Genomic DNA, 18,996 nt, shown 5'->3' on the forward strand with positions numbered 1-18,996 from the left:
TAGGGCCTACGGCACTGTAGGCTATAATGATCACACAGCAGGACAGAAGCAAATTTACATCCTATGCTCTGGAAGGCAATACGAGCTTCATTTTGAGTGAAATGACTTACCTGGCACAGAAGGAATCAAGGAAGGTCCTAAGGAGTAGATAAGCAGCAGCAGCTTATATTAGTCAAAGATCCTGGATTTCTTTTTTGGGAAAAGAGAGTTTTAAAGCATTTGGATAATCTAAGCAATAAGAACCAGGATCTGCACACTTTGATTAGTTTGCGTTCAAATTTGCTCTTTTCCTCTAATGAAAACCTAATACTATTGCTTACATAAACCAGAAAGAATACATTCCCGTAGTTAGACTGTTGTATGTTGTACCCTTTCACTCCTACTTTTGGAAATCTTTTTATTCTTCCCTTCCTGTCTTTCTGTCATCTTCTGGTATGGAACTCTTCCCTTCTCTTTTTGCTTCTCAAACTACCACAGTTCCTCAGACCCTTTCTAATGTCAAATATCTGGTAAGAATGCATTTCATATAGGAGGTCTGTCAGCATGAACACACCAAACTATACAAGTTTCAATGTATTTCTCCTGACTGACCCTTCTCTTCTTATTTTTTTGCAACATGTATACTAATTTTCCTTTTTATATCTGATTTAGGTCATCTCACTGATAGCATAAAGGAGAGCACTAACATTTAAAAAAACAACTGGAAGAAGTAAATCTTTATATAACACTACCACTAGCTTGAGTATGAAAATGGGGGGTGTATAGCAATTACAGGTTGAACTTGAGGGGATTGATTATCATTTAAAAATAAGCATATACATTTAAGCAGCACATATTACCGTCTATATTATGGTAAGATGATAGTCTATCTCCCAGAAGCGGGATATCTACTATGTCATTTGAAATTGGAGTTGCTATAGCAAACATACTAGCTAGTAAGTAAACAGTTACACAGAATTTTTATGGATGTGGCTAGAATTAACATTTTAGTAGCCTCTAGTCAGCTTAAACTGTTGCGTGTACAAGGTTAGTAACAAACAAAGGCTAACACTTGTATGGCTTATACCTTGAAACAGTGCCTTATTTTTCATATGTACTAGGTTTCCTTATATCCTGGAATATAAAAAGGAAATTAATTTTCTTTATGTCACCAGAAAGGATTCTAATGAATAATAAATTCTTTGGGTGCTATCTGAACTTCCCCAAAAATTTGCAAACAGCATGAAACACAATTCGGGCTTTGGCCATGAACAGATTCTAATGTCCTCGATAATTTTTTAACTCCATCTTCATTCAGAGTAACCTCCAGAATAATGCCAACAAGTAAATAAAGCATAAAATCAGAGCACAGACTTCAAAACCTGGTATAGGAATTACTGGGATAATGAAAAAAACCAGCTATAAGAAATACTGTATGAATTTTTGAACACCCCAATCCCATTTCTGATTATTTCATGAGTGACCTGTCAGGTTCTGTGATCAACTCTCTGTATGCCTCCATGTTTAATCAAAACACTTGCGCAGAACATAAACGTTAAGACATAGAGAGTAGGAGTTATATTAAAAGTACTATTTAGGTGCAAACTTGCATATAGTGAGAAACAGGGAACTGTATTTTAATGACAGTCCTGGGTTCTGTTCCTTAAAAGAGAAAGAAAATTAAAGGCCTGATATAAAGGCTTTAGCCAACAGAATACTTTCCATTGACTTCAGAAGGATGTGAATCAGGCCCTTAAAGTAGCAACTCATTTAGTACTGACTGTGAAATTTATAGCACTTCTTTATTTTCTCTAAGCATAACAGCATCCATTCATCACACTGCAGTAACAAAGCCGTAACCTGATATATGACAAATATTACAAGCTTAATGGCTGATGTCCATTACTGACGGGACCTGCTCACCATTTAGAAAAGATTGGCACTGAAGGATTACTGAGCAAACATAGCACCTGAAAAAACTTGCATGCAGGAGTCTGTCATCAGGTGTGTGATCGAGGGCATTATCCGAGAACGCTGGCTCTTATCTTCGGTTGGAAACTGCTGCAATTGCCAACAATTCTCAACAAAGAGCTTCCGTCATGGAAGGCTGATACACCGAGCCAGTCTGGTGATGGTTTACCTTCCCAAGGCTTCATTCCTTTTTATGGATCACCTGAGACCAAGCAGCACACCAGTCTTTAATAGCTTAAATAGCAGGACAACCTAGCAAACTGATGACAATCACGGGAAAACCAATCCTTTTTGGTAGAAAGACAAAATTCCAAGCATTCCCTCACGGTAACTTAGAAAGACCTACTTCTAAAACTGCATTTTCCCAAACAGGATGCTGAGGAAAACTTTTCTTGCCACTGATTCCTAGCATTTTGCAATGACAGCTAACTCTCCCTATATTAAACTGCTCACTAGTCAATTTTCACCTTTTACACCACTATAATTGTTCTCAGGAATACAGTAAATTGCCTTTTCCCCTTTTTCTTTATGCAATGCTAGATAAAATACCTGTTATAAAACTTTGCAGAAAGCCTATGAAAATTGCTATTTGTAAAAAAAATACTGTTATTTTTCTTGTAATGTTACAGATTTGAAAAATTATTAATTATTTGCAATTATTAACATGAGCTGTTGAAATACTGAAGGAGACATTTTATTTTTCTCAAAACTGTGACAATATATTTCACTTGCATAGGATTTTTTAAAATGTAACTGAAAGTTTTGGTTTGCCTTTTACATACTTCCTAAAGAAAACCTAAATTAGTTTCAATATTTTAATTAAATTACCCATTTATTAAGAAAAGATGAAAAAATTGAGATTAAATACTTTAATATATTGTGACCCAATAAACATAGGAGAATCTGAATACGATGCAAGTATACTATTTTGTGTTTTCAAAGATAGAGACATATTATGTGAGAATGTATTAAAACAAAGACTCAAATGCTAATTAGTTAGTACTTTACTTTTATCCACAAAATGGATTCTTCTAAATCACACTGGCAATCAAAAGAATAAATATTACCTACATACTAAATGGCAATTCATACCGGAGATAGACGATATTTCCAAATAAAAGTGGTGCAAAAAATGAGCTCTTAAAATATCTAAGACATTTTTTGATATTAGAAAGTATTTTATACAGAAAACTATTTGAATTTATATTTTTAATTTAAGACATAAGTGGAATATTTAATTTGTTATAAAATGGGGTTTTGCAAATAAAAGAAGGTACATTGATCAAAACTTGATTTTTGTTAAGGCAGGATATAAAATTATTTTATGTGGGATTCAAATAATGAAAAAATGAGTTTTATTAAGAAATGTTTTAAGAGTAAGTAATCTGAGCCCCTACCTAGATTAGGAGGCATCAGGAATGTAGAAGTATTTGTCCCTGGCATAGAGTTCAACTGCTATGAAGAACAACGAATAGATGTGTTGGGTTTGGCTATCAAATTCCTATGATGCAGAGGTGTTTACTTATTATGGAAAATTCCATTTATCAGATTAAAATAAACCCTAAAAAATCATTCTGTACTTGAGACACCCAGTGCATAACAGTCAGCTACAAAACAGCATACATGCAAGTTCAGGCAAAGCCAAAATACGCAAAAATACACAAACACTGAAGGCAAGCTGTAAAAAAAAAAGCATGGGAATTGATCTCATATTCATAACTGGAGCCAATGCTTCAGTTAGAGTTACTGCCCTGTATGCTACACGAAAACTTCAGAAATTTACTGTGAAGCGCCTGCCGGCTTACTGCAAAAGAAGCTTTCTACGCTGGATAGACAGAATGCAACGGTACAGTTTATCTGTGCTTATATGCATGCATTCCTGTAAGGAGATGCAGCGTGTTATACGCGCACTACACTTGAGGAAGACATTTTATAATTAAATAAAATGATTTTTATTGCATTAAAGTTAGTATTGTTATTTATAGGGTAAAGAACCACAGCAGGTTGTAAGTAAAGTTGCATAAGCAAAGAATGTTAAAACTAAAAACCCAACTTCATACGTATTTAGAATTTTATTTGCTTTGAAGATGCAAATAGCATAATAGGCAAAATAAACTATTTATTTTTCACAGTTTGATTCTCAGAGTCATATGGAATGCAATGTGTCCTGAAATATGAGTTAGCATTATACAGAAATACTGTCTTCTAAAATATTTCCATACTCGATGCTAATTCCTCATTTTACCTTGTTTATTTAAGATGCATTCCATGGAAAATCTACATAACTGTCAAATATTCATAGATATTTACATTGCTTTTTTATTTCAAGTTGGTGCATTTCTTTATATGAATAGTTTCTCCTCATTGGTCAAGCGTAGATATTCTCAACATCTAGCTTACTCTTTTTCTTTCAGAATGTGAAGCATGATATACAGGAAGACTTCAACTTGGGTAAAGAATATTGCAAAGAGAAGAGGAGTTGGTAATGGTGTTAGAGATGAATGATCAGCATACCTAGCAGTTACTGCTGCAATGGCAGCTTTACGACTCAACAAAAAGAAGCCTGTCAGGGAAAGATTGTCTTTCTAACAAAGATGTATTTTAGAAGTTTCTCATATAATGCTATTCATCTTCCAACATTAAAAAAGAAACCAAAGTAATTTACGAGGAAGAAAACTGAGGATACCTATATTTCAGAGTATGGCATAATACAAAGTTGTTAGTAAAAATATTATAAGTAACACATAATTAACCCACCCTGAAAACAAGAAAATGATGAATATTGAAAAAAAATTCTACCTATTCTAATAGGTAGACGTAGTCTTACTACATCTTTATAATTTACAGTTAAAATAATGAGCAATGTATATACAATGTATATAATGTAAAGCTTGATTATTTCTGGAGTGAAAATGTTTTATCACTGAATGCAATACTTTATTTTGCATAGGATCTGATTTCTTAGAGATTTAAAAATTTTAGGGGTTCAAATTGAGCGGAATTATATTTAAATAAACAACTGAGGACTGTCATAATTAAAAGGATTGGCATAAAAGAGACAAAGCTGTGTTTTCAGATGTAACCAGTGAAGAAAATGAAATTACATGAGGTAAAGACATGCAGATTAGAGAGAGGTATAGTAGTGTCATTATAAATAAGTATGAAATACAGACTAAGAAATATGCAAAATGTATGTTGTCTGATTACTTAGGTCAAGACATGAAAAAATTAATGAGGATTTTTTCCTCTTGCCCATTTCAAACTACAACTTACAAACTTCTATTTTAAAAAGAAAGCTTTTGACCTAAAACACTGTTGCTCATTTTCACATGCATGCCTCCTACAACTTAAATAAAAATGCTTTACTTTGCATTTTACGCTGTCTGCCAGGTATTTCCTGTGAACATCCCATCTAAAATCTCTTGGTTCTAGTAACTAATGTCTGTAAAGAAAATCCTGGCAAAACTGTAGTTCTAAGCTTCACGAGCAGCCATTTTAAACAGAAAGCTGGTTTCGTTGTGTTGACAATCACATTTTAAACTGATTCCTTCCAGATGAAAAGATGCTTTTTCAAACAATGTAATAAAAGTGTAAAAAGTCAGCTGTTCTAAGGACATAAAAGTGATTTATTTGTTCTCTGGTCACTGTTTTTTCCCTTGATACAGTGGAATTTTTCTTTTAAAGACTAGGTTAACAATTAATGGCTACTAGAAGCCCAAATTACAGAGAAGTAAATAGCAATTTGCCTTTTAAAGAAACACTGTACATAACTGCAATTAATTTTGTATCTCATGATGCATCCACTATTGTGTTTATGAAATGTTAAATGTTAACGGCTAGATTTACTTAACAGATAAATAGTTAATTCTGACAGCTGACTATTGACAATGTCATCATCAGATTTCAGAACTATTACCTTTGGTAAGAAAGAGGTTTCACAGAGATTTCAGATCCTTTTATCTGCCTGCAGCTGGGCATGACAGTCTTGCAGCGGCTCAGATTTGAGAGATCCCCCGCCCCTCCATCAGGGCTAGAATCAGTTTCTCACCTTTTAAATACGGGTTTCAATTCCGGAGACTCTGATGGCACTATACAGATACCGTTTTAGAACAAGCAAGTTGTGTAGGGACAGATCCCCCAAAGTATGACTTAAGCTTAATTTAGCCACTTAGCCTTAACAGTAATTCATGAAATCCTTGCTCAGAGGATATGCAGCCCTGGCTGTGACTAATCTCGGAGGTGTCTTGGTTCCTGGCCCGAAAGCTTCTCACTAGCTGAAAACCCTCGGTGAACCGAGGAAGCCCTGGAGAAGGGCAACATGTACGGCACACCGTGTGCGAGCTCTTCACAGCTTTCTAACTCTAGATGGCTCTCGGCTCAGCAGCTCGGCTGCCCGCGGAGCACCCCTCTGCTCCACACAGCGGAGACTGCACCTGAAGGCATGGGAGGTTTCGGGGCTCAGCTGTGGCACCGCGTCGCTGCCCGAAGCCGGGCAAATGGTGCCGGGCAGAAACGTTGCCATCAGGGCCCCAGGTGCAAACCTGTTTGGAGCGCTGGGGAATGTCGCTGTCACCGCTGTGAAATACTGCAGCCCCTCACGCTTGAACCAGTTACTGAAGCGGGAGAAATTTGTGGCCATTATCCTGGGCTACCAAATTTGGCAGATATGTTCTTCACATTCAGAGAACATAAACACATTCAGAGAATCCAATGATACAGCATAGTGTGATATTTTCCATACTTTAGACTAAAAGGAGGTTTTTTAGAAGTATAATTATTACATTGATTTATTTAAACAAGATGTTTGAAACCAACAGGTACCTAACGTGGTAAAATGATAAATATTCTTGAATGTTAAAAACATAAGGACTAAAAATGTAAGTTCTGCCGATCTTTCATTAACTAGAGTAGATAGATAAAAATGGATTGTAAACAATTCTTGCAGGTATCTTCTTACTGCTGTAAGTAAATGCATCTTATAATGCAGCCATCTGATTCCAAACTGAGACCTGTAGGAGCTATTGCCATAAATACTAATACTATAATGAGTTCTACTTATGTTATATTAGTAGAAAATAGAGACACTCAAGAAATCATAACTTTAAGATTAAAACAATCTGATTATGAAAATATTTGAAACTTAAAAAAAATACAACTTGGGCCTTTAAAAAAATACAGAACAGACACTTACTTACCCAATGTAAACGGGTGTACCTCCAGTGGCCTTAGCAATTGATAATGACTAATGCCAGTTAAGGTCTGGCCTGTTTACTTCTAAGGTGCTTATACAATTTACATGATTTTATTGTGTTCTGTTCCTATGAGAAATAAATAAGCATGTGTTTCATCTTTAAAGCATATGATTCTCAGAAGTGATTCTCTAAAAGAGTCTGCTTGTTTACTGTGTTGCCACATATACCAGATGAAGTTTTGCAAGTAAAATGCCTGTCCATCAGTAATAAAAATGTGGTTAGCCAAATGCTGCCCTTAGTTACACCGGTGCAACCTCATTGTATTTCACAGAGCTACACGCATAAAACTGGGAATAGATGTTTTTCACATTCCAGAGCCATTTCTTATGTTTTCAAGTGTTAACATATGAAGATGGGGGTAGGGAACCTCCAGTCAGGGACAGAGAATTCCTGCTTGAAGGGGATGATGAAAACCTCATGACAGTAACATCACTGTAAATACTGCTGACTATCTGGAGACAGCGTGGTCCACCGAACAGGGCGCTAGCCTTGCAGTCAGGATATCCAGCTTCAGGCTTAAAACTGCCACTAGCTCCATGTATGCCCTTGGACAAACTACTTCATAAAATGGATTGCCAAATAAGTCTTCAGACCCCTTCTGAATTAGGAGCCCGTATCAAAGAATGCAATTTTATGTCCAACACACGTTTCTCAGAGCTCTGGTATTAACATGCTACCACAGGCAAACAAACTACATGGTATCAGGCTGCTCCATGAGAACCACCTCTGTACATGCTCCAGTGCAGATCCGCTTGACTCCCTGGCACTTTATACCGCAGTATCCCTATCTGTACAGTTGTGATAATGATACTTCCTTCTTCTGTGAAGTGTTTTGAAACCTATAGGTTAAAAGAACAAGTATCATCTTTGTTTCATGACTGACTAATGTTGCAAAAGCATCCAGTCACTTGGTATTGTTGGCCAAACTTCACTTGATTATGAACTGGCTAATTTTTATCTACTTAGAGACCGAAAATGCATGAATATTTTATAAATAGGCATGCATACACCTGTGTACACAGATTTTAAAACATAAGGAGGCATCAGAATTTCCTGAGATTTTTGCTGTCTTTACTGGGAAATGAGACAAAATTGAATTATCAAATGTGAATGTTAATTTACAAAAGAAAGCAGAATGCACATCACCTTTGTATAGATACACAAAAGATGTCTCCTTTGTGGCTGTATTTGATCTAAAACCTTGTGAGCATAATATAAATCACAATCTTAAAGTAAATTAACAGGAAAATTCTGTCAGTCAAATATTCTGCCTTCCTCTTCTCTAATCTTGAAAGCAGTCCTAATGATGATTTGACACAAGGCTCTACCGTCATTTAAATCTTATGGCTCAGCACCCATTCAAAGTAAGAGCACAAATGACGGTTTTAAGACACAAGTCCAAACAAACTATAGACAACCAAATGAAACTGAAAACAGAAAGACCAGATATTATTGCACGTAGGCCTATGTAGAGTAAGACATGGGGTAAAGTGAGAGTAAGTGGCACCAAGAACAGTTACAGGGAAAGCAGATCTATTACTCTGCATATATATGTCATGGATTATGAAGAAGGAAATCTTGCTAATTACCCAGAAGAAATTCTGAAATTCTTTTATCGTGGGGCACCTAGAGGCTAAAGTCTACGCTAGGGCATCTTTTTTCCTTTCACTGCAGATCAGTGACCCCCACTCTCCACAGGGCCACGTGAATCCTGTCTTCCAAACTGTGCAGGGGTGAGTGCTGTTGCTGAGGAGTGTCGTGGTTTGCCTGCAGACGGACTGTAAGAGCCAAGTCTCGGCCAACAGAAAAAATGGCAAAGCAAAAGAAATCACTCGCTTCCAAAAGTAAATGGACAGATTAAACAGTTGGTAATTTTAATTACGTACTAAAAGAACTTGCCAGATCCCTACCTAAATTTTGCAAGCTCATGCTCCCCCAAAATATGCAAATACTAGCTTTTCTAACACTGAGCATTTCTTCTTTAAAGATAAGCAAAGCAAGCATGAGGGTTCAAAAATTCAGCTCTAAGACTTTAATTTTTATCCACAACAGCCAACAGATTTCACATGGGTTCACAGTTTAAGCCAATACACTGTCCTTCACAATTTCAGTTATAGTTCTCAATTCAGCGAGGTGTTATAAAGCTTAATTGACACTTTACATTTCATATATTATTTCACACAAGAATGTGATAATTATTTCTGATACTCTAAATCACAGATTTTTAGTGAAGTCTGCAATAGACAATAGTATGGCAGGAAGATGCCAATGTAGCATAATGTGACCCACAGAATAATGCTACAATGCATGGGATAAAGAGAAGAAAAATGAGCAATGTACTCCGGACTATGGGGATGCATCAGGATAGATACAGATAGACATTTTGGTACCTTAGTGCCCTTTTTTGCATCTTCAGTCTCATTTTAGCAAGGCTTGTACAAGGTCTTATGAGTTCATAAGTATGAGGCAGGACTAGAAAAGAGATGCATCCATGTATAGGTATTTCTGAAGTACAAGTGCTAGACCTTCCTCAGTGTTCAGGTGGAATTTACTGTTCCTGTAGTGGGGGCAGAAGAGAAAAGGTGCCTGTACTTCTGTTTGCAAGATCACAGTCTCTGAAACTGGCAGTGCAGGTGAGTCTCTACTAAGAAACAAGATTCTTGAAGGTAGCAAGCAAGCATGGGTCCAAGTTCACTTCTGCTCCTCCTGGTATGAAGTACTAGCAAGAAACCAAAGAGTGGGGCAGATAGCTGTGGGGGGAAATAACATCTTAATCTACCACTTCTGCTTGCCTCAGAGCACTTAAAGCAGAGCCTAAAGTCTGGTCTTTTGATACCACAGGAGTTTATGCCTCCAGTAAGTGGAAATGAATCTCCGCTTCATAACTGCTCACTAGGAAAAGGGATTTTTGGCATGACCGACCATGTCACACTTCCCTGGACGGCAATTTCATCGAAGGATTCATGCGCAGGGAAGCCAAGTATTTGTATCTTGTATAACACTTATTTGGCAGACTTTTGATAGGTCTCCTCAGCCCAGCTGGAAGAGCACACATCCAGCCGGGCCCCAGGAACGGGCAGTGATGATTGCTGGTGAGTGCCAGAGGCCGGTGCTTGCCTGCAGGGCTGGCAATCCTGCAAGTCTCCTTCCCTGACCTGTTGGCAATTAGAAGCAGCAGAGTATCATCTGCAGCCAGCTGGGAGAGCCAGGCCTCAAGAGCACTGCTGTAGTCTCTCAAGCACTTGTTACCATGACAGACAGCCGATGGATAGAGGCAGGACAAAGGAGAGTGCTAGCAAATTCTTTAATTGATGAACGATCGCTGATATCACGTCAACCAGGAACCCTCCAGCTTCTGCATGTTTGCTGACAACTCCACACTCATCCAGCTCCTGCTTAGTCTTGGCTGTTCTCCCACTCACTCCACCCATAGCTGACAAGTTTTGTGCAGCTTTATAACCTAATCCCACTAATGTATGAGTCAGGGTGTTGCTTATTAAAAAAAAGGTGTGTGGTCATACAGACAATTATAGGTACAAGACAGAGTGGTAAGGTGGTGCTGAGAACAAGACAGGAATAGTTGTAAAGCTATTGGGCTGTGTAAATATGGAGGTAATTGCTCCTTCCCAAACCAAATTCAACATAAATAATCAAACAACTCAGTAGAAGTAATGAAGTCTCAAATGATCAATGACAATTGTGTTTTGCACTTTCCCAGGACCATTTACTTCTAAGAAAGGCTAACAGCACTTTAAACTGTAACTTATTCAAGTGCTATAAAACTGGAAACCAGGACACTACTACCCTTTTCTATTTCAGGCAAGTTAATCAATGAATGAGAAAGTAACAGGTTTCTTGACTGAGTGCCTACCAAAAAAGCCAACCGTAACCCAGAACATGTACTGTTAAAATTATGAGCCCATGAAAATCCAAGTTTATAAGAACAAAGTTGTTTACAGACTTGAAATAACAGCATCCATCATTTTAATGCTGCAACTCCAAATTAAGACAGTGCAGATGGGCATAATTTTCCATTCTTAATATGAGACACAACACCATGTGTCTTTAATATAAATGCAACATATACATACACTCAGCTAGACCGTTGGTTTATTCTCACATTTCATATTCAAACCTAAGTAATTATCAAAGAAAAAGTGAGTGAATACAAATGCAGTAAAGATAACGATGATACAAAAATTGGTCATTTAACGTAATCTAACCTCTTATTTGTAGGCTCTAAAAAGAATGAAAAGTTTTCTCTATTAATGGTTTCAGTTAATCCTGTATCCAAACATTTTCCCCAATAAACATCAGATTATTTTTATGTTGGCTATAAAGCTGTCACTCCTCAATAAACAGATATGCTCCTGGTGGGTTTACCTCTGCTGTCAAAGATCTGTCAATTCATGTATCATCTCATAAGCGAAACCAGAGAAGCTCGGATGCACGGCTCCGAGTGAATCCAGCTGAGCAGAGGCTGCTCACCACCTGAGAGGATTTGTGCCGCTGCAGCCCCCGTGCAATTGGCAGCGACTGGACGCTCCCAACATAAGTTCGCAAAAGCCCCGAAGTTAATACTCCTGCCTCCCTTTAATAGAAAGCTATGTGACCTTTAATGCTCTGCTCGACTGAGCCTTCCTTTAGTGAGTCTCAATTAAATTTTATGTTTTGTGGCTCCCATTTTCTTGTAAGACACGAAAAGAGTTCAAGGGATGGATCCTTCTTTGAAGAATTTAATTCCCCATGGAGAAAATTTATTTCCATCTAAAGAGCTGCTCAGAGTTGGGGGGAAGGGAGCTTTTGTAGCATTTTTTTTTCTGTGGTTTTTTTTGGTTAAGAAATTTCTAGTATTTTGTGAAGATAAAGGAGTCTTCAGATTCTTTGAAAAGGACAGTGTTCTATTCGTGGTTAGACTGGAATTATTTCCTCTGTCCTTTTCATTATAATGAGGAGAAAATCAGAGGGATGGTTAAAGAAATCCTGGCCATTGTTTGTGATGAAGCAGCTTTCCATGAAATCATCAGATTGCTACTGTGATACTGTAGTAACATAATACTGGTTAATTTTCAGTAAGAGGCATTGCAGCAAATGCAACATTTGCATATGTATTCATAAAAATAAGTTCCTCCTAGGCTGATTCTGCATACTTAACCTCAACATAACAAGGTCAAAAAATTAAGGCATTAGGAAGTGTCTTGTCTGAACTGGGCTCCGACATTCTAGCTCACCATAGTTGCTACTATTGAAAATATAAGTACAAATGAGCATAAGCACTATTCCCAAATGTAAACATTTTCAGGAGCAGGCCATTAGTAACATTTCTTTTCCCACTATGTTCCTTTAATTAGTTTGTTTTGTAGTCAACCTAACATAAAATCACATATGCCAGTAGGGAATTCTGAGTGCTGGAGAGAAATGCCTAGACTCTTTATAGTCAGTGTACACTGAATTAGACATTTCAGAAAATCAGTCTAAAAATGCCACACACTGACAAGGGTATTTCATATTGCCAATATGAAATAAACATGGGGCATGAATGAATTTCTTATACCCTTCTCCCAGATTTACACACCTGAATCTGAACACCTCATAAATTGTTTTTGTTTGCTTGGTATCTAAATGTGAAGCTCTTTCTTGGTGCTCTCTTCCGCATATTTTTGCGCTCACCCAAGGAGGGGGTTATCAGGATTCAAGGTTTTCACTAACTAAAATACTTCACCTCTCTCACTTCCCTCACAAGTGTCATGATCACCAGGCTCCAGAAACTGGACAACTTGTGCAGATGGGAATGCAAGACTCATGGGGTCAAACAGGTTTTTCAGGATTAGTTGATTACTTTTTTTTATTTTTAGCCAAAATTTAAGCTTATATTATATCTGAGATTCTTCGTCTCCTTTTTTCCTAGTGCTCACTACTGATGACTGTTTAAATGTGACCTTCTGCCTCTGTCTAACTTCCTGGAGAAAAATAGGTATTCATAGAATTTGCTTTTTGTTTAGATCAGTATTGACTGCTTTTGCAACAGGCAAGTAAAACTCTGTATTAGCTATAGCCTGGCAGAAATTTAGTGCAATCCACTGCTAAATTGTGATTTAGATCTATAATAATTTCATGCAATCATTTTCTTTTCCTGCTTACAGAGTCATGCCTTGACATAAATATAAAAACATATTCTGGTTTGGTTCCAGTATTGAGGCACAAGCATTCTACAGAAAAAAAAACCCCAACACAACAATCTTTATCTCTCCTTTCTGAAGTTCATTCACAGATGACGACTGTGCTGAGACCCTTCATTGTTTCTCCACAGTTTATGCTTGTTAGGCAGCACACTGTCTGAACACTGGGAAAATAACAATGGAATCAAATCCATAGAATAAGTGATAGCTATGTCTCCGAGAAGCATTTGAAAAGCACAACATGTAAAACAATTGAAACTGCTACTATTTTATACATGTGGGTTGTACAAATATCCAGTTACACAATATAATCATATAGGTAATAAAATAAGACCCCAAAATCAATTAACTTGGAAGCTGTCTCTTGATTTAGACTTGTTCTCCAGATATGTCTACCCATTCTTAATTTTACATTTTGTGACTAGTTCAACAAAATAAAAATACCAGTGAGTTTGGACGAGATAAATAGAGTTTTCATGGTCACTGACTTAAATATTAAAACTAGTTCTGTATTTAAAAATAGATTGACACGATTGTAAATATTAATACTTTCCTATTGAGAAAACAGTTTTCTTTTGAGAAGCAATAAAAATTAACATATCCTCAGATTAGAAAACCGCAGAAGCCACAAATCATCATTTTTGTGAAATCTTTTTAGCTTTTAAGCTTTTTAATACCTTGTAGTGATAATGCACAGCATTAGTCTTTCATCAAAAATGAATTTACTACTGATAAGGACAAATGTGACAACTTCCTCTCTCACCACCTTAACGAAACATCTCTACGTCTCCCTACTTTAGCAATTCAAACCATCTAGTTCTGTATCTGTGTACTTACATAGCATAGCTTAGCTAAACCTCACTGCAAGAAACAGAACTGGTCTAGTTCTTCATTTTCACTGCTCGCCTAGCCTCTGTTTTTCCAGTACAGCTTGTGGACACAAGAAGTCTGTGCCCCACTGCACCTAGGCTACCTCCATATGTGGTATCTATGCCACTTTATATAAGAACAGTTCCATTTTGATGAATATATGGATAAAAAATGGGTTGCTATTGTATTTACAAAGTTCTGAAGGAAAGCCTGCCAGCTACGCAAAACTGGGATTTACTAATTAGAGTTACCTTGATTAAAGGCTAGCTCCCAAAGAGCTCCTGTGGATAACAGGCCTAACTTTAAGCATCTGATCAGTGCCATTACATTCACTGGCTTTAACTGGACTACTCATAAAATTAAGCGTGTATTTAAATGCCTTTCTGGATCAGAGCCCAAGTCCCTCAGAGGAGCTCAGGCTCGGAGCTCAGTGGTACCTTCAAAGCCAGTATGATTCAGGTGACCAATGACCATAAATCCTTTTCCATATTCTGTCAAACTGAAAAGCTGTGGAATTTTACTCACACAGGTCCTGGAAACATTGTCTGCCAGAGCTAACTGGGAATGCCAGTTCATCAGAGCTTGGAAACAAGTACTTCACTGAATTGGTAATGGCTCAGGCTGAGCTAGTTCAGAAAACCAGGACAAGAAGATACAAGTGCCTAGATACTACACTACACTGATGTGGCCATCCTGCTGCCAGTACTGAAGCAGAGTTTGCCCCAGTGTCTCTACACGGCTCTGCATTCTGGTCTTTAAACATATCCTAATAGCAAAATTTAGTATTGTGAGTGTAAGTAATCCTAAGAGTTTTCAAATTGTGCTCATTATGTAAGACTAAAGTTTGCCAAATCCTGGCAATTGCAAAAAAGGGTGGAATATAAAGAGGATCTAATGTCTGGAAAATGGGTGATTAAAAAAGGTCACATAAAATTGACAATTTTAAAAACATATACTCTTACCCTTCACGCTGCAAAATAGTCCTAAAACAGTCCCCCAGGCTCTTGTAACCAGTCGGATCAGTTTTCCCTCTTTGAATTTGGAACCTAAAAAAAAATACAATTTACATCACAGCATGAGAAGTTAGGGATTTTAAGTCACTTTTAACTTTCCAATTATTATATAAAAGGAGTTTAAAAGGTTTTTTTATGTATCTGATTCGTTATTATATACTGTTCCTGATATACTTATTAACACTGTTTTCATAGAAGCTGTTAAACTAAGGAAGAATAGAGCTTTAGTAGTAACTGTTTTTGTAGTTTATGGAACTCGCAGTATAGCTATCACCTTTGACATTTACACCTCTTTCTAGTTGTTTGAAAAATAAGCTGTTAACCCTGTGCCTGATCCAAAGCCCATTGAAACTATTGGGAGTCTTTGAGTCAAACCCTGTTTTTGAAAATCTGAAATGGAATACTATCATGTGTTTCACTATGAAATGAATCCACTGTGCAGTTTCTTTCTTTTTATATCTGATGCAATTACAATAAAAATCAACCAGAGACATGACCAGAAATTAGAGCACCATTCATTTTTCATAATGTCATGGTTTAACCCCAGATTGAGATTGTAAACGTCTTATTATTTATGATTTATCGATAGCAACAGTAAGTGTAACAAACTATATTATTTTACTAAGTATCTCAGACTACCTTATTTCTTGTGGTTTTGAAACTGCAGCCAACACATTCAACTATGGAGAAATTTTGAATACATTTTTAGCAATAAAATTTCTTTTTAAACTGCTACTTACTATATAGCACTCAAAAAAATAAAATGTTGATGTTAGCTATTCCAGCCTACGATAGGCCTGTATCAGGCAATCACTAAGTTGGCATTATCACTAAGTACAATAATAATTCTACACAACAGTGTTCAGCAGTTTCAAGGAATAACTGACATTATAGTCAATATGTCATATGCCACAGGTATGTTGCTGTTCTGAGAAACACCTATTGTAACTTATTCTAATTATTATACTGAATCTCATTGATATGTAACAAATGAAGATATTTTTAATTCAATGTTAAACAGCAGTGTTCTCCTCTTTCTCAACAGAATTCGGTAGGGTTAAATCGAGGTTTGTATTGTGGCAAAAGGCGTCCATTGTTTTGAACATCAGTGTTTCCTAAGCTGTGTTCTGTGCTAACACATCTAACATTTTATTCACTTTGAGGAAAAAATTTCTAGTGATGTAATACAATTCGTTGGGCAATTACGAAGGCAAGCCCACACCTTTTTTGAAAACAGTTAGAAGGAAACACTGTGCCCCTCCATAGTCCTAATAAAAGTAGTTCAGGCACATCTGGGATCTCTATCTGGGGTAACCTCTTTTATTAGCATGAGAACTTGCTGCCAAGTTGGCAGAGAGGAGAATGCTATTCAATAGGCTTACACTCAAATAAGAGCTGATGCCTAACATTTTGTCTGAAAAGAACCCTTGGAAAGGCTAATAGTTGAAAATGCCTCAATGCCATCACACTAAGTCCAACAGTACTATCAGCTACAGAAGCTTTTGCATTGTGGCAATCAAGCAATCAAAAACATAACAGAAAGTAGATTCTATGCACATTTTCATATATTTAAGACTTGACTATTTCTACCTCTCAGTTCTTGTTTAAAGAAATCGTGCAAAAACTCATCAGTAAATAACTTTTCCCAAGTATTTAAAAAATAAAGCTTTCTTAACGCAAACTCTTCCTCAAGTTTCAAGATTTGGCCCGCTTGTAAACTCAGAACAAAGCATCACTGTTTCTAAAACATCCTCTGAACAATGCACCTTCCCTCTCTTTCACCCTGCAAATGGCTCGAGCACGTCCTACCAGCACGTGTGCGAGGTTCCCCACTAAGTCGCACATGCACAACTGTTTGTAGAACTGGGGCTTTAATCCCAGACTCACTGTGGATCTCAACATGGTGAACATGCTTTATATAATTTTGGTTTACAGTTACACGGTGTTGACTTCTCAACAAAATTTAAATGATTTAATAAAAATGCATCTTTGATAGCAATAATGAAAATCATAGCAGAAGAAAAGCAATAATACCATATGTAACTTACATGGATCAGATGAAGGATAATTTCTTGCTAAAGAAGCTAAATCAAAGGAGGTTTAGCTTTATTTCAGTTTTTTGTTCTAACGTAGATAAGACCTTAGCATTAAATGAGCCCGTTTGTAACACTGAGTCACACAAATAACATATTCCTTCCTTTAGGGTTTTTGGATCCATTCCTTCCCTAGTAAATCTTTTTTATAGCTTTAACAGTGATCCTAAAATACATGCCAATTATGTGCTTCAACCTAGATCTGCGAATTGGGTTCTTTGATTCAGAATTGCTTGCCTCAATAAAATAATGTGTAACTTTTTAATGAACTAGCTAATTGATCACCAGCACTTGTTATAAGAAGCTCAGGGAAGAGCTGAAAAAATGTTTGTTTTCCTGGAGGCAGCGGCAGCCTGTATTAATAATCTTAATAATACAGAAGAGTGAAAGCATTCACTTCAAAAAACAACCTGGCCTGTTTTTAATGATTGTTTAGAGGAATGAACACAACTGGGGGATACATAATGGCTTTCTCTGCTTCGAATCCATTCCTTTCTAAAAGCATTATAAAACCACTGAATTTCATGCATTTTTGAAACCTGGATGCCTGCCTTGCATGTTATTAGCTTCGCTAGAACAAGAAAGATAAATTCTTCTATAATCGGAGCATTAACTTCTCATCTAATTTATTATTCTGAAGTCTGAAAAGAAGAATGTGCAGGCAGCATTCACAGATGCGCCGAACAGACATGTAAGTAGAGAGGCTTTTCCAGGACTGGGATGAACAACCTGCTACTCACTACCAGCATACAACAAGCGTCAGAAGTCACTGGACACTCCTACGTGGAATGCGTTTACCGAGAGCTTTATCACTCTAAAAATGATCATCAGGCTAACTTGCCTCCCCTCTCATTTTCCTGCTTCTTGGCTTTCTGGCCAAAATGCTGCGGTACCGCGCACTCCCACCCTGGGACTGCCCACAGAGCCGTGGGAGGCATTTTGGACCCCAGGTTACCTCTTCCCACCTGGGATCTCCCGTGTGCCCCTGGCACCTACTGCCTGCTCTCTCGGCTCCTCCTCGCAGCTCCCACCTCCAGCTCCCATGCCATGGGGGACCTCGCAATCTCCCATTCTGGCTCGTAGTAGCAGCCCACAGGGCTTGGTCTTTTATGCCCCCTTTGACTAAACACTACCTTTGCAGTTGGTTTGTTTGATACAAAAATGTCCTGATATTGTTTAAGAAGAGAACATCAGTGTCCTTCCCTGTTCACCCCAGAAGACGCATGGTTGGGATCTCAAAAAATGGAAATAATGTAAAACCATTTGAGGTTTTGGGGTCTATTCAAAAGGCAGTATCTTCATTGAAAACTCTGCATGATCTAAACCCCTGAAAATATTTTAACTTATCCACACTAATCAGCACTACAATTACTACTTGTGTAATGAATAAACCTAAATTATTCTTATTTTGATAGCACGAGAGAAAGCATTTTTATGGTTTTAACAGTCCTTGATCAATAACTCTCAACAGGGTGAGCCTGAAATCCCACAATGCAGAAGAAGCTTGAGTCCTTTCATCAGTTCTCCGAACCACTCATCATTTAACAAGTGATATATCATACTGTGGAGCAATGACTCTACATAAACACACGTACCTGTTTCCAATGCCTAACTAACAGTTTTTGTTGGACTTATAATA

At 37.3% G+C, this 18,996-nt stretch overlaps 1 protein-coding gene across 1 annotated transcript in view; it reads right to left on the reverse strand.

Annotated features, from left to right (window-relative positions):
* Positions 1-18,996, reverse strand: part of SLC25A21 (solute carrier family 25 (mitochondrial oxoadipate carrier), member 21) — a 115,219-nt gene that overhangs the window by 54,517 nt on the left and 41,706 nt on the right. Inside the window, exon 2 of the mRNA XM_009319374.1 lies at positions 15,214-15,297. Within this exon, the coding sequence (XP_009317649.1) occupies positions 15,214-15,297 (84 nt within the window). The remainder of the gene's footprint in view (positions 1-15,213; positions 15,298-18,996) is intronic.

This window comes from Pygoscelis adeliae, unplaced genomic scaffold (assembly GCF_000699105.1).
Source record: "Pygoscelis adeliae isolate BGI_AS28 unplaced genomic scaffold, ASM69910v1 Scaffold71, whole genome shotgun sequence".
Lineage (NCBI taxonomy): Eukaryota > Metazoa > Chordata > Aves > Sphenisciformes > Spheniscidae > Pygoscelis > Pygoscelis adeliae.